Below are 22,271 nucleotides of genomic sequence, written 5' to 3' on the forward strand. Positions count from 1 at the left end.
TCTTGCCAAAACTGCATGTCTTGTTGCTTCTATTTTTCCCCTCTTTCTCCTTGTTTGATGGGCGTGGTCTTCATGCTACTCTTCCTCGTACCTGTCAGTCACAGTCTGAACATGTACATTGTCTTTAGAGCATTCCTCTCCAAGAGCTAATATCCTGGCAGTCTCCAGGCTGCAGTACAATCCTCTGGAATACCATTTCTAAGTCTGTCCTTCCTCTCCATGTGGTTAAAATTGCAGTTGTGCAGTATTGTACACTTTTTCTTCAACTCATTGGTATCATTCAAAAATAAATATAAAAGATATGCAATCTAATATTTCAGCTGACGTCCTTCTATTAAAATCGGTGCAAGAAGTAGTCAAACTTAGATCTCTTAGTGTAGTCAGGTTTCTTCCTTACTGAGAGGAATCACAGGATCTTAAGGGTTGAAAGGGGCCCTGAGAGATCATTTAGTCCAACCCTACTGCCAGAGGAGGACCACCTAGAGTAGGTCACATGAAAACTCATCCAGGTGGATTTTGAATGTCCCCAGGGAAGGAGACCCAACAACCTATCTGGACAACTCATTCCAGTGTTCCATTACCCTCACACTGAAGAAATTCTTCCTTTGTTTCTTTGGAACCTCTTATGTTCCAGCTTATACCCATTGCCCCATGTCCTATCACTGGACGTCACTGAGAACATTGTGGCTCCATCGTCCGGACACCCACCCTTTATGTATTTGTAAACATTAATGAGGTCACCCCTCAGTCTCCTCCAAGCTAAAGAGCCTCAGCTCGGCCTTTCATCATAAGGGAGATGCCTCACTCCCTTCCTCATCTTGGTGGCCCTGTGCTGAACTCTCTCCAGTAGCTCCCTGTCCTTCTTGAACTGAGGGTCCCAGAACTGGACACAATATTCTAGATACGGTCTCAAAAGGACAGAGGAGAGGGGGAGGAGAACGTCTCTTGACCTACTAACCACCCCCCTTCTAATACACCCCAGGATGCCATTGACCTTCTTGGCCATGAGGGCACATTACTGGCTCACGCTCATCCTGCTGTTCACCAAGACACTCAGGTCCCTTTCCCCTACACTACTCTCGAAGAGTTCCTTCCCCAACCTGTACTGCTATGTGGGGTTTTTCTTTCCCAGATGCAAGACTTGCCCTTGTTGAATTTCATTAGATTTCTCCCTGCCCAAGCCTCCAGCCTGTCCAGGTCTGGTTGAATGGCAGCACAGCCTTCTAGTGTGTCAGCCACTTCCCCCAGTTTAGTATCCTCAGCAAACTTGCTGACAGTGCCCTCTGTTCCCTCATCAAGATCATGAATGACTTCTCCCTCCAAATGTCTTTGAAGCAAGGTGGTTTATTTTCTTTTGCCTTCCTCTGCTAGGTCTGGAAGCATAGAACCTCTGTGGCAGGTTGGAATGGTTGATTCCACAGGTTTTCACAGCCTCTTTTATCAATATAGCACTTGTAAATTTCCTCGCAGAGAGTGATAGACAAACTTCTTCCATCTGATTGTGACTGTACTATAGCCATGTGGCAGGAAGTTCTCAATAAGTTTTGTTTGTCTTTTTAGTGGAAAACAAAGGAAACGTTTAATGAAGGAAATGTTAATATATTGCTTTGATCAAATTTTGGATTCATAAACAATGACAAGACTGGTGCCATATTTTTGTGAGATTTTTTTGTAGACCTGTAGGGGTTTACAATCTAGAATGGACTGGTTTAGTTTTTTAAGACATTGAAAAAAGATGTAATTTGTGTATTATAAAAAAAATCATATATCCATTTTTTGTTCCCTCTGAAGCAAATGAAGACTTTTTTTGTTCTTTTTTTCATTGTTTTTTTTCTGTCTTGTTTTGTAAGGGACTGTCTTTATAGTAAAACCCTTTTATATTCAACATACTGTAGTAAATAAAAGTTAAAGGGGAAGTTTTATCATTTTAAATCAATAAAGGAGGAAGAAGAACACGATGAAGACACTGATAGCGTAGAAGGTGAAGCTACTAGCAATGAAAGATTTCAAATAAAAGAGCGCGTTGCCAAAAAGTTGAAAATTGATACAAGTGAAAACGCTAAACAACCTCAAGAGGAAGAAACTAAGACAGAAAAGAAAACAACTAGTCGCAGGTAAGTGTTATGCTGCTTTATGTCTTCGAGAGCTGATTTTGGAATTTCTGCCTAATAATATTGCATAAAAATAGTTATATGTGGTAGACCTGATAGCAAACTTAGTAGAAATTACTGTCTGGTATGTCAATGAAAGTGGGCTCCAGAAGTTATTGAACAAGTAAGTCTTTGTAGTTACAGAGTTTATTGCATCATTTACTTATTCAAGGAGAAGGCATCAAAAGGCTAATTAGGTTTTGTAATCTAACTCTGCACACTTTTGATAAATAACTGCCTGACAAAGCTGTTTAGCCTTTGCTTATACTAAAATCTGCATGTGTAGTGGCTATCTCACATATTCTCCAGTTTCCTCTGAACTGAACTGTTCTTTTTTTTTCATGTTTACCCACACTGCAGGCACAGGTTTGTATGTAATGGCCAAGGCATACTGCCGACACAGAGTAATCCAGGAGTGTCTGTGGCAAGAGTATCTGATAATCACTATAAATATTTCACAAGTTCCATAGCAATTGCCATCCCTATTAATAACTGAGAAGTAAAAGTTTTGGGTCGAGACACGTGAAGGTAAATTTTGGTAAAAATAATTCACTTTGAGATAAAATGTGTATTGAAACATTGGTTGGAAAACAGAGGAATAACTGGAACAAAATTAGGTGTTATTTTACGTGCATTAGAAATTCACGTATCTGACTTGCACCCTTTGCAGATTATTCTGGTTTTGTATGATTGTATGTACCTGGTAAAAATAAAAATAATGATGTTGTATTGAAGAAGAGGCTGTTATAAGGTATGCTGGTGATTCAGTCATTATGTTAACTGTAAAACAAAACTAAGGATTTTTTTTTTACACGTTGACATTTGCAACTTGATCTATATTGATCTGATTATTCTTACTGAAAGAATTTGATATGATTTTAAAAGTAATGTTATTAAGTTTTGAGCATTCCACAGCTGTGAGTATTTTTAACTCTGTCACCTGCATGTTTAGATGCAGGCTATACTTCTAGAATGGTAGGAACATTTGAGTATTAATGTTGGTGTGTTAAAATATACCAACTGTAAGTGTTGCTGTTTGTCTTCCTTTTTTTTTTGAGTGATGAAGAGCCCAGCAAGAACATTGCCAAAGTCCAGTTTTTTTATTAAACACTTTAATAGGTTTTAATGGCACAAGAAAATAAAATGGTTGTTAGACTTAGACAGGAAATTCACTATGCTCTTCTACATTTTCTCCAGTATTGACTTGAATCTGAGGAGCACACAAATGTTCTGCAATTTGAGTAAATCTGAATAGGTTCTAGTCAGTTCTTTTTCAGATCTGCATGATGTTACTTCCAAAGGTTCTTGTAGTTTTGTGTTTGCCGACGAGAAGATGACAAAATACTTAATAGATGAAGATAAATAAGCAAGACCATTTGACAACAAAAATCCACCACAATAACGTGAAGGGATATAGCAAAATCCATAATTTAAGTGAGCGTGCATTTTTTTCCTGTTGTATGATTTTACGTTCAGTTAGATGCAAGGCAAGCAACTTTCATGTTTTGACAGACTTCATGTAGTCAACATGATTTGTGTGGTTAGATCTGTAAACTGATATTAATCTCTTTCTTTTGGAACCATACATAATTCTGATCTCTTTGTAGAATCGTGTAGTGTTATGTACACCAGCATAAAACTCTATTTCATGAGCACTGGATTTCTTTTTTCTAAATCATAGTATATGAAATTTAATGCCATGATTTTGTGGCAGTGCCAGGTAACTAGATGTTGTTTCAGGGGACATATAGAAGATATCTTCTGAAAACATATCCCCTATTTTCCTTTCTGTGTCTTTGAAGATGTGCTGTGTGGCTGCTTTGAAAATGGATGTCTGTAATCTCCCTGCTGTAGACAGCTGGTCCACAGGAAGTATATTGAGATCAAAGAGAATGATGGATAACTTGGATTCCCAAATCTTGGTTACTAGCCCTATGGTTGAGAGGGATCCATAATCCCAAAGCTAAATTATGTGAATATTTTGTATTCATTAAAACAGTTTACATATCAGTATGTGGGACAAAAGTACATGAGGTAATTTTCTCAAATCTTGCAGAAATGTTGTGCTGAAGCAGTTTCGTGGCTGGAGGGTTAGATGGGGAGGAATCTAATGAAATTTAATAAGTGCAAGTGTAGAGTCTTGCATCTGGGAAAGAATAAACCCACGTACCAGTACAGGTAGGGGAAGGAAATCTTAGAGAGTAGTGTAGGGGAAAAGGACCTGGATGTCAGAATGGATGTCCATGTCAAAATGGACAGCAGGATGAGCATGAGCCAGCAATGTACCCTCGTGGCCAAGAAGGTCAATGGCATCCTGGGGTGCATTAGAAAGGGGGTGGTTAGTATGTTGAGAGAGGTTCTCCTCCCTCTCTGCCCTTGTGAAACTGCATCTAGAATATTGTGTCCAGTTCTGAGCCCCTCAGTTCAAGAAGGACAGGGAGTTGCTGGAGAGAGTTCAGCTCAGGGCCACCAAGACGAGAAAGGGAGTGAAGCATCTCCCTTATGATGAAAGGCTGAAGGAGCTGGGGACTGAGGGATGACCTCATTAATGATTACAAATATGTAAAGAGCAGGTATCAGAGGGATGGAGCCAGGCTGTTCTCAGTGATGTCCAATGATAGGACATGGGGCAATGGATACAAGCTGGAACATAAGAGGTTCCAAAGAAACACAAGGAAGAAATTCTTCAGTGTGAGGGTGATGGAGCACTGGAAATAGCTGCCCAGATGGCTTTTTGAGTCTCCTTCTGTGGGGATGTTGAAAACCTACTTGGATGAGTTTCTGTGTGACCTGCTGTAGATGGTCCTGCTCTGTCAGAGTGGTTGAACTAGAAAATGTTTCAAGGTCCCTTCCAGCCCCTGAGATTCTGTGATTTTGTGACAGCGGAAAGAAGGAATTCCTGGTTTTCAGTACTCTGCCTTCAGTGATTTATTAATCCTGCACCTTAATAATGTTTTTAATATTACCCATAATATTCCCTAATAGAGAGTAAGTATAAGCTTCTCAGAGTCAATGAACTGTTCTTGACCATGGAGATGATCAGGGAAACCAGTCTGCTCCAGTAAGCTCCTGTGCTGCCTGTACACTAATGCATGCAGCCTGTAGATGAAGCAGGAGGAACTAGAGGTGTGGGTGCGGATGCAGTTAGAGACACCATGGAACAGCTCCCATGGCTGGAGCACTATTAAGCATGGGGGTGTGTTGTTTAGGAAAGACAGGCCAAGAAGGTGAGGAAGTGGAATGGCTCTCTGTGTGAGAGAGCAATTAATGAGCATTGAGCTCTGACTGGGTGGGTATGAGGGGCAGATTGAGTGTTTATGGGTGAGAATTAAAGGGAAGGGTAAAGTGTGTAATGCTGTTAGGAGTTTACTACAGGCCACCTGATCAGGAAGAGGAAGTAGATGAGGCCTTCTGCAAACGTCCAAGAGCTGTGCCACAATCACCCTTCCTGGTCCTTATGGGGGACTTCAACCACCCTGGTGTTTGCTTGCAAAGCAACTCAGCCAAACATGTACAGTCTAGGAGGTTTCTACAGAATGTTGATGACAAGTTTCTACCACAAGTGGTCGAGGAGCCAACAAGGAGAGACGTGCTGCTGGACCTTGTGCTAACTAATAAAGAAGGTTTGGTTGAGGATGTGAAGGGCAACCTTGACTGCAGAGACAATGAGAAGATGGAGTTCAAGATCCATTGTGGAGAAAGCAGGACACTAAGCCGGGTTGTGACCCTGGAGTTCAGGTGCACTTTGGCCTCTCCAAAGACCTTCCAAGATTCCTTGGAGGAATCTCAAGGACTAGGTTCTGTATGGTAGGAGTGCCCGGGAAAGCTTGTCAGTCTTCAAGTGCCAGTTCTTCCAACCCCAAGATTGGTCTGTCTGCACAAGTAGAACATCAGGAAAAGAAGTCAAGAGGCCTACATGGATGAAAAAAGACTTGCTGGATCTACTCAAGGGGAAAAAAGCTGTCTATGTAAGGTGGAAAAAGGGCCTGGTTGCTTGGGAAAAGTATAGGAATATTGCTAGAGCCTTTAGGGATGGAACCAGGAAAGCTAAATCCCTTTTGGAATTACTCTAGCAAGACGAGTGAAGGAAAACAAGAAGAGGTTTTTCAATACATCAGTAGCAAAAGGAAGATGAGGGAGAACCCACTGATGAACGAGGAGGGTGCTTTGGTTATGCAGAGAAAGTAGAACTACTGAATGCCTTCTTTGCCTTACTCTGTACAGCCAAGGCCAGCCTTCAGGAAGCTCAGTCCCTGGAGGATAATAGAATCGTCTGCAGAAAAAGACCCTTCCCTTGGTGGACAAGGATGAGGTTAGAGATCTGTTGGCCAAGCTGGACACCCAGAAATCCATGAGTCCTGATGGTATGCCACCACGAATACTGAAGGAACTGGCTGATATTGCTAAGCCACTCTCCATACTTCTTGAATTATTGTGGAGGACTGGCAAGGTGCCTGAGGACTGGAGAAAGGCCAATGTCACTTCAGTCTTCAAAAAAGGCAAGAAGGAGGATCTGGGAAACTATAGGCCAATCAGTCTCACCACCATGCCTTGAAAGGTGATGAAACAACTCATCCTGTATGACATCTCAAAACACAAGGGAAAGATGGTTATCAAGAGGACTCAACGTGGATTCACCAAGAGGGAGTGCTGCTTGACCAATCTGACAGCTTTCTATTAGAGTGTAACTGGCTGGTTAGATGAGGGGAGAGCAGCGGATGTCATCTACCTTGACTTTCAGCAAGGCATTTGACACCGTCTCAGACAGTGTGGATTGGATGAGTGGACAGTGAGGTGGATCAAGAACTGGCTGAATGACAGAGCCCAGAGGGTGGTGATCAATGGCACAGAATCGAGTTGGAGGCCAGTGGAGTTCCAGAGGGATCGATTCTGGGGCCAGTCTTGTTCAACATCTTCATCAACCACCTGAATAAGGGGACAGAGTATTCTCTCAGCAAGCTGGCTGATGACACAAAACTGGGAGGACTGGCTGAGTCCCCAGAAGGCTGTGCTGCCATTCAGCAGGATCTCAGTTGGCTTGAGAGTTGGGCAGAGAGGAACCTCATGAGGTTCAACAAGGACAAGTGCAGAGTCCTGCATCTGGGGAGGAACAACCCCATGCACTAGTACAGGTTGGGGATTGTCCTGCTGGAGAACAGCTCTGCAGAGAGAGACCTGGGAGTCCTGGTTGACAATAAACTGAACATGAGCCAGCAATGTGCCCTCATGGCCAAGAAGGCCAATGGGATCCTGGGATGGATTAAGAAGAGTGTGGCCAGCAGTTTGACGGAGGCTCTCCTCAACTGGAGTCTTGTGTTCAGTTTTGGTCTTCCCAGCTCAAGGGGAACAGGGATCTTCTGGAGAGAGTCTAGTACAGGGACATTAAGATGATCAGGGGGCTGGAGCATCATCTTTATGAGGAAAGGCTCTGGGATCTGGGGTAGTTCAGTCTGGAGAAGAGGAGACTGCAGGGGGTTCTCAATAATGCTTAGAGGTATTTACAAGGTGTATTTCAAGAGGATGGGCAACGCTTTTTTTCTGTAGTGTCCAGCAACAGGGGTAATGGACAAAAGGTGGAACACAAAAGTTCCATGCAAATGTAAGAAAACACTGTTCTTCTGTCTGCCACACACTGCCCAGGAAGCGTGTGGAATGTCCTCTGGAGGTTTTCAAAACTTGCCTGGATGTGTTCCTGTGTTACCTGATGGAGGTGAACCTGCTGTATCAAGGGAATTAAAATGGATGGTCTCTAGAGGTCTCTTCCAACTCCCACCATTCTGTAATCCTGTGAGATTCAACAAATATAGATTAATGTTCAATAGCCATATTGGATAGTAGAGGCAAGGAATCAGGAATTTTTAAAAGTACCTACAAGTACATGGCAACTAAATAACATCATTAGAATAACAAAGGACACTGGGTATATACTTACTACCTACCTATCTGTCCAACAGCCTGTTCACCAATCTGTTATATTGTTTGTTGGGTGTTACAGGGATGGTTGCTAGAAACAAATTTGCCTATGATGTAATAGTAAAAGTTTGTATCATGAGTGGAACACAGAAGTAGAGCATTCCCTCAGGTATGAGGTACTCGGTGCCCAAGCTCACATAATGTTTTATCACGTTTTCTGTAAAGTGCTGGCTGTGCTTGTGGACAGAAAGTGTGTTGTGTTTGGGTTATTCTATTCTTTCAGGGCAGCAGCAGTAGTATTATAGCCCAATGGGTTATTTTAACTCAGAAGATGGTTTTATTGGATGCATTTTTAGCAGTTGGAAGGCATAGTGTTGGGATACCACAATTAACAGTTCTAGGCTTACTGTTTCCCAAATTACTGTCTGGTGTCCTCTGGCATGAAAATCAAAGACATAGTAGTGTTTGTTACAAATAAAGTGTTAACTTTGAGATTTGATGAGGTAATAAGATAAACATTGTCAAGTTTCATTGTCTGGAATAGTGGTGTTTTTATAAGTGTACCAGAGATGGCTGACAATATTCTTTGGGACATCACCACTTGACTGTAGTCCAAGTGCAGGCAGAGATGTGGGAGTTGCAAATAGTGAACAAAAGATTGTATCCACCACACTTGGCTTGAAGGGTAATGTCTTCTAACATGGCAGAGGGCCAAGAAACTTTAGATATCTCTGAATTGTTTGTCTCATCGTGTACTAATGGAGCAACTTAACTTCTAAAAATGTGTACATGATATTCTCTACAGATCTGTATTTATTTATATCAGTTCTGTTTCTTTTAATGCAAATCTACTTCAGTTCAAAATTTGCGTACTGCTTCAGAGAAATGATATGGAAACAATAGACACTTTCTGAAATTCCTATGACTGAGATTCAGTACCACCTCTAAACACAGCCATAACTGGAGTGCTCAAATGATGAAATTAATTTTGGTATGTGTTTTTTAAAACTAACTTGAGACATTTTCCAGTTTTCTATTAGATAGGAGACCTCAGAGAAAGGAATTTCCTGCCGATTCTGGCAGGTTGTTAGAGAAGTGGCATAAGTCAGTCGTTTTTTATTAGAGAGCTTAAACCTAAACCTGGGAGTATAGAATGGCTGTTTATGTGAATTAATGTGTACAGCTAGAAATGTTTGTCATCATTGCAATAGAAATGAAATTTTATTAGCACTACTTCAAATTTGTAAAATGGCTGTGGTATAAGATGATCATTTGAAGGTGTGAGAATAAACAGTTGTCGTCTAGTTTGGAAATTCAAAATAGTGATTTTACATTTATTTTCACCCTGTAGGTGGAGCTCGAGTAGTATGTGTTCCTTAAAATAATTTCACTGCTTCTTGTTTGCCAGACATGTAGTATGTCAGTATAGTCAACTGTGCAGTCAACAGTTTCACTTCTGCCCTTACAATGGATGTGCAATATGAAATAGCTAAATAAATAGCAATAGGAAATAGATGTCTTTAATAGCTAAGCTGAGGAAGAAAAGCTGACTTTTTGAGTAGTTAGCATCAATTCAGTTTAACTCTGTGTTTCATGTTGTATAGTTTTCTCCCAGTAATCTTGTGAATTCTATTTGAACTAAGTAATGACATTTCTTTTGGCTTATAAGCCATCACTGACTGTCATAGAAGATGAATAGTAGTAGTAGTAGTTAGTATTTAACTACTTTTGTCATTAATGGTAGCTATGTTGCCACACCTTTACGTTCCTTATTTTTCTTACATATATGTTACATCTTGTGGGTAAAAGAAAAAACTCTCATGAAGCTGTAGACATCTAATATGTCTGTACATAAGAAATTGCTTGCTTCATCCTCAAAGCAGAAGTCTTTAAGACTTTTTAAGGTGTAATTCCTCTGACTTCCTTTTCTCCATTTGTTAAAAGACATGTTAATGCCTTTTATGTTCAGTCCACATCAGACCATACAGTAAAAGTTATGTATAGACCCAGTAACCTTTTCTTAACATCTGGATAAACATTGACACACTGCCTAGTAAGAAGAGCCAAAGATAATTTTATATGTGGTCTGATTAATGTCTTTTAAAAAAGCCCTTTAAAACAAAACTTCTTTTTCTCTTTGTTAATCTACAATTGTTTTAAATTAAGAATTTTATACTTTTTGTTCATAAAATGATAACATATCATGTGGTATTTTGTTCTAAAAGCATTTACTGTGCACTTGTTACCTTGTGCTTATAATGCAGGCATTATAATAAAAATTAAAATCATTTTTTGAGACATAATTCTGCAGTTAAAAATAATTCTTCTCATTCATTTAATTGTTAAAAATCTGTGACTTTTTTGTATATAAGTTACATTTCTGTGCTTCTGTGAAATGTATTCAAGGGGGCTGAGACTGATGTCATGCATTCCTGCTGTCTATAATCTTCATTGCAAGGTGGCCGATGTCACTGCAAGGCTGCTGTCTGTAATGGTGGAAACACTCTGGAAGTCCTCTGACTGGCAGGTGTTACAGATGTTGCACTCATTTTAAAAAATGGCTATCATCATAGGGATGATCCAGTTAGTAAATCATGGGGTAGGTCCTCTTGGAAGCTATTTTTAAGCACATGAAGGAGAAAAAGGTGAGTAGGAAGTGTCAGCATGGATTTAGCAAAGGCAAGACAAGAGGAAAGCAAATGGGTATCATTTGGTTTGCGCATGAGAGTAGAGTAGATGAAATTCTGAGATTTCTTCTGACTTGAATGCTTCTGTGATCCGGGACAAGGGGTGAGGAAGATATTAAGTTGGTTGGTTTTTTGATCTTGTTTTTTTTTTTTTTATTATTATCATCCCATCTCCTCACACACTCTCTCTGCTTCCTCTCCCCACTCTGCTGAGGTCTGGAATAACAAGTCCAACAGCTTTTTAGTTGTTTTCTGATTGCTTTTAAGTTACATATATTTTTCAGTATTTTATTTATGCTTCAACTTATTTAAACTTAATCCAGTATCTCATCTTACATCCAGGAAGCTACTTTTATACTTTTTTGTGAATATATACTTGTATGTTTGTAAGTAGTAGAAATGTGTGGTGAACACTATATCCATAGAGCTGCTTATTCACTTCAGAATGTGAAGTTTTATGTATTTCTATATAGAATTGTGATATTCTTTCTTTATGGTAATTACAATTTCAAATTTAACTATATTTCTAATCCTACTAGCATTTTCTTAAACAAGGTATAGATGTTACTATCAGGCATTGCCCAGCAATACAAGTTGTCTCCTTTTCAGTTTAGCGCCAAGAAATACAAATTTTATGTTAATAAGATGGGCTTTTGAGTTCTTGAGCATAAACTGTCTTTACAACTGACCAATTTTACTATACCTGAAGAACTACTGCTATTTTCCTATAGCAAATTCAGGTATTCTGGTACTAGTGTTTTCAGCCAAAGGAGATCAGTCTGGTGAACAAGAAAGTAAATCAAACATGATTTGTAGTTACAAAGAGAGTGTAGTTTGATCCATATTTAGTCAGTGACTGTAGTCTACTCCAGTATTTAGATACCTTTTTGTATAAAACCTTGTATTAAATATAACATTAACTCCTCCAGTTTTACATTTTATTTTGTCTGGATCAACTTGCAGTATATTTTTTTTACTGCCTTTTTCTGAAGTTCACTGCAGTATACTGTATTTTCTCTTACTTTCACTACTTGCATTCTAATTGAGTCCTTGCTATCTTGTTAGTAATCTGTACCCATTGTGTTCGTTCAGTCTTTCATAGTAAGATATTTTTTTCCAATCCTCAAATCACTTTATGGCTTTTTTTTGGTTTTTTTGTTCCTTCTCTCTCTTTGAAGAGCTTTGGTTAGTAATCTGTTATTAATGCTATATACAGAGAGCAACAAGTGTTTTCTAGCTTCCAGCTCTCTGTTTATTCATACAGTGCCCATATCAGCTCTTACTACTGATATTCTACAGAGATTGCTTATGTTGCTAGGTCTTTCCAGATTATTTTCAGCCATCGTTCCCCAGGCACTAGTTTCTGATTTTGTATACTTACTCTGATTTTTCACTTCCTAGATTTTGGCAATTGATTGTCTTCAACTTGTTTTTATTTCTCAATCCCAGGTTGCCCAGCAAACCTTATAGGAGAATTTGCTACTGGTACAGTTTGTCTGATTCACTGGTAATGGATTTAGTACCAAGTTCCCCAGAGTGAACAAATTGTTTACAGTTAATATCTTATTAGCAACTATTTTAAGCAATAACTTTGTAACTAAATTCTTTCTAAATGAAGATATTCATTCTACCAGTTCTTCATTGCTGATATTGTTAAAATCTTTCTTGATAGTACTGGGAAGTGAGTTTTCCTGATTTCCTGTAAGAGAAGTTTTTTGGGTTTCTCAATTGTATATATTTGCAATTTATTAAAAATGATTTATTCATAGTTTAAAGAAGACTTGTATGGGTATTCTTTTAAAGCTAGGAACTATTGAGAGTTACAAACCATTAAACCAGATTACATTGTTTCATTTTTACTTCCTTGAAGTGGCCTATTTTGTGCTCTACCCTGAAATACTTGTCTAAACTGTTTTAACCAAAAAGATTAATTTAAGAAATTCCAATTTTATGCAAAAATAGCTACGTAGTTACATATTGAAATAGAACAATTACTGAGTGGTGACATGATATTAGACTCTTTCTGTCTCTGGTTTGCCAGATACAAGAATATATGCAAAGTACACTGTGTTGATTTGTAAAGCGAATATGTAGTGATGATTATATAACACAAGACAATGAGCTCTGTCTGTAATATACTGCTATAAAATGACAGATATAGAGTTACAGCACGTTTGATGTTCTATGTAGCCTGTACTTCAAATCAGATGGTAGCTAGAGATCTGTAATCTTTTCTTGGAGTGGAAGGAGAAAGTCTTTCTAAGAAAGTATGAACAAAAAAAATACATAGTTGCCTTCAGAATACTTCTAATTTGTTCTTCAGGCTTCCTTGCATTAACATACTCTGTGCTATGCTTTGCAAAACTATTTTAAACATAAAACTTCCACTGGGTAGTCTGTAGCATGCCTCACCCTGCCTTCTGTGTTCTGATTTTAGGTATAGTGTAATCAGCATGATATTTCAGAAATTTTGCTGGTTGCTCAGCTAGCATTTACCATGAGTGTTCCCCAGAGGTCCATCTGTTAGAGTGTTACATGTTGCATATTAAAATATAGCCTAATATATCAAAAACTTTAATATGTAATATTAGTGTAGAAGCTGGATACTGAGAGGCCACCTGTACATTCTTGACCTTATGGCTCTTGTGACTTGAAAGAGACTGAAAAGAATTGTGGGAGAATCCTATATACTGACATTTTTGCAATTGGAAGTCAAAGAAGTTGCATTGTTTTCTGTAATCTCACTTCCTTTTCTGCAGTTTTGTCCCTTAATATGCTGATTGAAATTTCTGAAATGATTGCCTGGAAAACAGAGCCTATCTATAAACTTCCTAAGGAAAGATAGGAAAAGATAGTTTATCTTCCTAAGGAAAGATAAACTTCCTAAAGAAAGGAAGCTTTTCACAATGGCCCCACAGATTTTCTCACGTAAACTGCAGTACCTAATTCATAATCTATATAATTCTAACCAATATTTCTGGAAAAGGGCAAAGCTCATATAGTTCTGAATTTCAAGAGACCTGTGTCCAAATAGAATTTCATTGGGTTAGTAATTTTCCTTAGGTACAGTAGATCATGAATACTATCTGAATTAGATAGTTTTGCTGGTTTATCATATGAATTCCTGAGAAGTTATTAACTGAAGCATATGAAAACCTTGCAAGGATGAAGGTAGTATGTGCCTAAATATTTTCAGTACACGTGAATACAGTGTTGTTTCACTAAAAGAGCACTTTGTGGGAATCTGGGCAAGACTCATCCCAGATAAAGAGATAAAGAGTCTGAAGTAGTAGTTGTGAAGGAGGGATTAAGTTATTTCCATTAATTATTAATTAACTTTACAGCATGAGAATACAGAAAACTACTGCCATGTATCAAGTTAAGCGCATACATACATGGTTTCACTCCATACATGGTTTCACTCCATAAGTGTAGTGCTTCTGGATAACAGTCCTTGTCATGCATACACCAAAGGCAACTCAAATTCAGAGCTGTGACATGCTTTAAGTGGAGCACTACTTTTAAAGAATTTAGAGATTGTCAGAAATTAACTAGACAAAATAACAGTCAACGTGACTTCTGTGAGAAGTCTGAAATAGGAACTTGTTTTGACTTTTTATTTTAAATAAGTACTTAAAATGATTTATTCTTAAAATAATTCCAGTTGAGTGTGTGTCTGATTAATGCAGTTGCCATTTTAAGCCTATACCTTTTGAAAAGTCTAAACACATAAACTTCTACATCTTGGTAATTTATAAACTGAACTTTTTTTTCCCCATCAGTTTGTGAAGGTGACTTTTTGTGGAGATATAATTTTTAAAATTTAGATCTTTTTATAGTGCCTTGCTTGATTTTGACTGTGGCTAATGTTAAACTAAAAAATCACACACCCAAATTAACTTTAAATAAAGGAGGAAAAAGGAAGAAACAAATATAGTCCTATATATTTCAAGAGTTTCTGAAAAGAAATATTTTCAAATTTTCTGTTTTGGTATTGGTATCTGAACTTTATAGTGATACCATATACAGACTCAGCTACAGGCCATCTGTGTAATACCCAATAGTCATACCTACCTACATGTCAGATAGGCATTCACATTAATTTGTGTGTGTTTCTTATGCTTTGAGCAACTTGTTATGACATATAAATTCAGTATAGACTTGAAACCAAAGTGCTAATTTATAAATCACTGTTTATCCACAGTCTTAGGGAAATTGTTCACTTCTGCAAATATTTACATGACTCATTAATTCTGGGGAAACTATTAATGTAAGTAAAACTTCGGAGAAATAAGCCTAAGAACCACTGAAATTCCTTTGGACTGGAATTTGACAATCATTGCATGGTATGAAGGATAAAGGAGAGGAAGGAATAATTTGACAAAAATGACTGGAAAAGTTTTTACCTTTGGGATAGATCAACCTTTTCATAAGGCTATTTCAAGAGGTTATAGCTTTCTTTCCTGTCCAGTTGGACACTTGTCATTTTTTCTGCAATTAGAGTGTTACAGTTGCTTATGGAGTAAAATAGATCTTGCATACAATCCCAGTAAATCAAATTGTAAAAACTGGCTACAAAGCCAGGGCCAGAAATAAACTGTCACGGGCAAGAGACTTAAGCAAATTTTAGCTCTTTAGAAAGTGTGAATTACCTGAACACTGGATGAAAGGTGCAGGGATCAGTCTTAGAGAGAAATAGGAATGATATCTTGCAGGGACTTGAACCTTGCATAATATTCACTTCTGTTTTAAATTCTTTTACATTTTATTGAGATATTTGATTATTAGGATTTTTCTCATCTCAAGTAATAGCATAGTACTAATGCTTTTAAAGTACAGTTAATTGACATTTTCTTTTGCTTTACGTCTTTTCCTCAGTGGCTGAGGAATCACTCACTTCAATCTGATGTTCTTTAAAGAAAACAGTAATACTTGATTTAGCTAAGGGTGATATTTAAAATTTTATCCATTCTACTTTAAAACTGTTGAGCACTTGCTTTTTTTCTGGTGAGATGCTTTATCTAATGTCAGAAAATAAAAAGAGTAATCTTCTTTTCCTTTGGTAAGAATGAATCCTTAAGTTATCTGTAAGTTTAGGAAGCTAGTGTGTTCTTTTCATTTGTGTTTTTGTGTTTTGTTCAAGAGGTTAAATCATTCAGACATGAGTAACCGACATACAGGAAAGAAAGATTACTTCCAAATTAGTTTTAGAAACTATTTTTCTAAATAAGACCATTTACTTAGTGCTTAAAAATTTCATGATTCATTTATTCTTTTCAAACTTATGTAATTTTTTTCTAGTCTTTACACTAATAACATTCACTATAAATAAAAAATAAACCTATACATACTCTTATAATGTTAATGATTGGCAGTAACTTAAAAATAGACTATATTATATTAAACACAAACACAGATTGTTGGGCACAAACCCCAGAATCTCAGCACAGAGATTTTTCTTGGCCAAGCATCAAAGCGTGTTAATAGTTATAGTGTTAGGCTGAGACAAAGATGGGATTGTTACTGTGGTATATTTCATACTGCTGATTCTTGGCAAGAGTTAGTGTATTTTTTAGATGAGATTTGTTGTGTGTGTTTGTCTAGTCACCTGGAAAAGGGATGCGGAGATGACCCTTGAAGACGCAGTTAGAATGATGGAAAGTGAGAATGTGTAATCCTTTATTATACAGTGAATCTGTAGCACTATATTGTGGGTAAGATATCATTTCAAAGGGCTGGAGTGCTTTCAGTTGTTTAGCTGCACATTTGATTTGAGGTTTTTTTAAATAACGTAGTAAGACAGATTTAACAGTGGTATAGCCATGTACTTTTTAATTGCTAAATATTTATGCTCCATTTCCTTTCCTTGTTTCAACAGAGTTGAGTAGCGTGGGAAGCAGACGTTTTGAGGGTTCTGTTTCTATTCTAGAATATATGTTTTGTAAAGATAAGCAGTACATCTTAAAGTAGTAATGCAGTGAGGAACAACTACAGTAGTTCAAACATTATTACATCTACTATTTGTCTCTAAGAAGTCAATTTGTGGCATAATTAAATTGCCTTTAATTTTGCATGTCTTAGTACAATGCAGTAAGTATTTTCGGTGTTGTGTGGAACAAGTCACGTAGGTTATCAGGTTCTGGAATCTTTATAATTAATATTGTTTTGGAAATAAAAAGAAGTAAAATTCAATTCTTCCCTAAAAATTTGTTAAGTTTTTGATAGTAGCTAATATTAGTAGTTGGTAGTAACAAAAAAAATTAATTGCAAGTTTCTGCAATTCTGATCTGAGCAGATTTTATTTTAAAATCATTCAGGTAGTATAAATAACTGCTACTAGATTGATCACTGCTTTTTTTTTTTACCTACAAGGTTGTAGCTACTACACAATCTTTGATAAAAATCCATATTTCATATAATCTTCCATTCTATTTTATAACACTGAACATGCTGATAATTTTTTGAGTACAGATCTTTCACCAAGTTATCTGGAAGTCCACCTATCATCTTTGCTGACAAGTGGGATAATAGATTCTTGATCATGTTTTTTGGGGGAAGAATCTTAAGTTGTTGCCTTGCTCAGCCCTTTTTCTCCTTAGCTTGCAATAGTAAATTTCTAATAAAATCAGCAGCAGTAGTGCAGTGTTGTTCTACTGATGAGCTTGATATAAATTCCTATAGAAATGAGCAATGTTTCAAAGTGTTTCTTTTTATTTCCACTTTGGTCAACAGGGAACCCCAGCTTTCTTTCTCTGTGAGCTGTGCAGTGTAGGATAGTTAAGGGGGGTTTTTTTGTGTCTTTTACATTTCTTGATTGGAGATTGTTTTTGCTGAAAGCACTCTTCCCCTTTTCTCTGTTCTTATTTCACAGATACAGGACTTTTTCCAAAATAACATTTTCTTTACTGCTGTATAAATACAGCAATATAATTTTCTGATTCTTTGCTGCTAGCTAAATCTAAATTAATCGAATTTTTAGTCTTTTCCCTACTGTTATTAGTCATCTACTCTGTTTTCATGCCATTGTCAGTTTGCCTTGACAGTTGGGGCCTATTGAAGATCACTTACTTTCCCATATCATTTGTAAATCTTCATCTTCAGTTTTCTCTGCCAGCTATTCTTCATAGCAGTTTAGATTTTGTGGAGGTGCAATTTCTACTGGCAGCCTGAACCTAAGTTAGAGTTAGATTCCACTGCAGAATATTTATTATGATTGAAAGATTTTTGTGTAGTAAAATGGAGGTTATTTCATTTGTATTACATGAACTTTCTAAAATCACTTTTGAAATTTTTTGATTAAATGGTATCTGTTCTTAAGTAAAAGAATAATTTGACTTTGTGTTAAAAAATATGTTTAATTTTTGTGAATGCATTTTCATCTTAGTTTTATATTTTTTCTCATACGTTTTCTGAATGTAGGAGTAGAACACTTGATTTTTTTTTCCAGCATGCTCATGTTTAAATCTGTTTTCTTTGAAAATCTTAAAGGAAAGGATGTGAGCTGCATTGCTGCCTGCATGCTTCTAGTGGATATTTTATGAACCTTACAGGTGTGATTTCAGGAATACTATTTCAGTTTAAAGAACTCTTCAGAAATCTTTCTTTAGTGTTTCCACCAATCTAATTCAGAATTTTCTTGAAGGTATTTTTATAGCTTGATAGACAACTTGATATTTATATTTTAAAACAAAAAGCAGTGGTATTTTCTAGAATTCAAGAGGAAGAATGTACTACACTGACCCTCACTTTTCCAGGCTGATGTTATAAAATATATATTTTTACTCTTGGAAATCTATTCTTTATAGTTGTTATCAAAAAAACCAAAACAAAACAAAAAAAACCCCACCAAACCTTGGGCATTTCACTGCATTATAATAATACTGTTTCCTCACAGTTGTGAACCCCCAGAATGAGGCTATAGTTGTATAAGTTGAAATTCCGTAGTAGTTTCTGTGGAAGTTAAAGCAACATGTGTGTTCTGTTTCTCCCATAAATGGTCAACTTTTTGTTGTGAATGGTAGTGGTTTCAGTTTCAGTCTGCATTTTGTTGATATTACTGGTTGATAAATTTCCACAAACATATTGTTAAATATTTATATGTGGTTTCTACAAAATCTCTCATAAAGAAACTCAAGTTATTTGACTTCGGCTTTTGGGCTTTGTTTTTTTTGGGTTTTTTTTAAGTGTGCATGTGATTGTATGACAAAGTGTTTTGTTTATTGTGTGAACATTTTACATATACTAGCTAAGAAATAGTAATACTATTAATAAAATCCTTCATATTCTCTCCTTTTACCACTTATTGAACTTCACATTTTTAAGTTTATTTTGGATATAAATGAGAACTCTGGTTCCATACTGCCCCAGTTAAGATTACATGTGCCTAATCGTAACTGTATAATTGTACCAGTTAACATTACACATGCATCACTTAAATAGTGAAACATTTTACTTGCAAAGCCTGTGTAACTTAATTTTTTTTCTTACTAGTTGATCAGCTGTGTTTTTAATGTAGACATGTAGGCAGTGGTGATACAAATTGGTTTCTGCCTCTCTGTGCTGATCTCTTGGATTTGTGTATTTAATGACACTGAGAATGTCTGTGGAGTAGTAGGTATGACTAATGTTCTGCTATAGCCTTAAGAAATGATGTTTTTACGTTTATTAATTACATGCTCATAAATACACTTAAGTGCCCTGTATGCTTGTGAGTATAAGCTATATTAATCATAGATATTTGTGCAAAATATTTTAATAATAAACTGTCAACAATTTAGAAATTTGTGGGTGTGTGAATATATCTTTACTGATACATTTTAGTATGGAGTTTGGAAATTGTTTTCTTTTCCTCTTCATTTTACTTCTGTGAGATTACAGGCTTGGATTGAGTTTGATAAAAATTTTGAGCTGTAAGAACTTCTCTTTGAGGATATAGGAGATTATTTGAGAAAAGGGAGTAAAACAGGACACTTAGAAGCTAGATCCTCCAAACTTTTGCTGTAGGTGTCATGATGTCTGTAATTAGTAGTCTTACTAGTTCACTAATTCAGTAAAACTGACTAAACATGGTAATAAGTGTTACAATAAATTTTATTAATTGTGGTTTGAAGAATGAACTTTTGAGGTTCATTGCTGGGCAGACTTTATTGGTCGAGAGTCAAGAATATATGCATACTAGAAATGCTCCCTTTTTTATATTTTGCACATAATTAAGGCAAAGCTATGTAAAGAAAATGAATAGGTTTTGAGAAAAAGAAACATTGTGATGTTCTATTCAGCAACTGTAACTTTAATGAATTTCAGTGCATGTCTTCCATAAAAAGTGTATACAAACTGATGTCTATTTTTTATGATAACTTAACTTTAAACTAAAGTTTAAGCATGGGGAGAATAATAGAGATTCCTAATAATTATAAGCATGAAAACTATTTGTTTGATCAAAAATGTGTTGCATTTAAAATTACCATCACAAGTACTTGCATTGATTATTGTTGCAAAAAGATCTGAGATGTATTAATCATGATTCAGAATTTGTGTCAGCAGGAATAAAGAAAACCCAAGTTGAGTCCTTATAAGGGTGTATCTGCTTCTAATGAGAAGAAGCTGTTTATCTAATGAAATGGAAAACATCCAAAAACCCTGGACTTTGAGAGGATAAGACAGAAAAGACTGCTATAATCATTTAATCCAATGTTTTACCTAATAGAGCACACTAGACTCTCATAAATTCTCTTACTTCACTCTTATCTCTCGGTGGAAAAAAAATCCATTTTATTGTAGAGATTTATGCTGAGAGATACCCCACTAAATTTTATTTGTAGTTAGTGCCTTGCTTCTAAATAAGTAAAAATGCAGCTTCTTTTTGGTCTGCCTTTTAGCTCATGTTAGAGCCATTAGACCCTTTTTAACTAGTTTGCCAGCCTTCTGTTAGCACATTTGTCTTAATTCGCAAATTGTGAGCACGTCAGCCTTGAACATTGTTTGATATAAGTAGACAGCAATAACCTTTCTTTTGTGGCACTTTACTGTTTGCCAAGTCTTTGTCCTGTGTATGCTTGGTCAGAAATTATGCTGTTTTCTTCCTTCACACAAGGTAGTTTGACAGTCTCTCCTTATGTCTACAAGTGCTAGTAGTTTTTAATGGTTCTGAGTTAATGGTTTAGTTAGCTTTACTGAAAAAGGTTTTATAACAGTCTTTATAAATAGTGATATAACATTTCGGTTCCCCTCCTTTCCCCTCTTCTCTAGAATACCCTTTCTGTCTTATTCATAACCGGCATTCCCTATGGCTTGGAAATATCTTTTAAGTGTCTTTTAAAAAATGCTGGAATGCAGATTGCATGGCCCTCTTGCTTTTTTTGGTACTGCTTAATTTTTTTTTTTTTTTTAATGTTCTTTCTGTTTCGGTGTTACTTAAAAAGAGAGAAAAATGTTATCTTCGGACATCCATATCCATATCTGGCTTTCTGAGACAGAACTATTGAATCCTTTTGGTTTTTATCCTACATTGTTACTTCTTTTCAATTTCTTTAGGCTTTAATCTCTAACATAAAGAGAAAATTTAGAAATATAGCGCTTTTTTTTTTCTGTATATGCTCAAAGATGTATGTCCACATAACTTTTAGCTGCGTCTCTTGTCATAAATAAATAGTCAATGGTTATTTAATGATCACTTTTCTATTTTAAAATATTTTTACTTTATTAAAAGAACATTTGAGGCTAAATTAGTGTTTGGCAGCAAATTACAATTAAATAGCTTCACTGATTTCTCTGTACAGCTGTCTATTCTTTGTATTTCCCCGAACCTTGAATATGAAATCAAAGATGCTGGGAAAATCAAAATGAAAAGGATACGTATACGTTAAGGACATCTTTTTAAAGAAAATTGTTATTAGAAAGTAATGTTTATTTTGTATTCTAATATGTTTGAAGCTGAAAATACGTCTCTATGAATGAACACCTGATAGAAAACTCATTTGGTGAATTCATATAGTTTTTTCTTGTTTTGCTGGAGAATACCATGAAAAAATGATGATTGTCCCAAGCTACCTTTACTAAGGGATTGCCATCTTCTATAGATGTTATTTTGTAGACACTGCCTTAATTGCTAGGAAGGTAATAAAAGGCTGTACTAATGCTACAGGATGGCTATACAGTCAGCTTGTTAGGCCCAGAGGTATTAGAGAATATCACATAATGGAAGAAATCTGATAAAACCAATAGTAGTATTAATAGCAGAGACAAAAAAGTACATAATGTCATGGAGCTGGCAGTAGCCTGTGAGTTTTCATTTGTCTTTTACCACTAATTTGTTTGCCTATGTGAGTTTCAAGCACCATGAGTCTAAGAGTTCAGACAATTAGCAGCACTGCCTCTTCATTTTAAATGAGTTAGGCTTTGAGGCATCAGAGATTTATGCTGCATTATTCTTATTTGATCATTTCTAGCTAAGAGATTACTGTTACAAAAGAAAATATTGCTCCAAGGGAAGGTGAGAAAGAAAATTGTGCAGTGCTCTGGT

The 22,271-nt window shown here is 36.4% G+C and overlaps 1 protein-coding gene across 1 annotated transcript in view; it reads left to right on the top strand.

The window, feature by feature from the left end:
* CWC27 (CWC27 spliceosome associated cyclophilin) overlaps window positions 1-22,271 on the top strand; it is a 123,396-nt gene that overhangs the window by 18,918 nt on the left and 82,207 nt on the right. Inside the window, exon 10 of the mRNA XM_062019147.1 lies at window positions 1,942-2,114. Coding sequence (XP_061875131.1) covers window positions 1,942-2,114 — 173 coding nt within the window. The remainder of the gene's footprint in view (window positions 1-1,941; window positions 2,115-22,271) is intronic.

Source organism: Colius striatus, chromosome Z (genome assembly GCF_028858725.1).
Source record: "Colius striatus isolate bColStr4 chromosome Z, bColStr4.1.hap1, whole genome shotgun sequence".
Taxonomy (NCBI): Eukaryota; Metazoa; Chordata; class Aves; order Coliiformes; family Coliidae; genus Colius; species Colius striatus.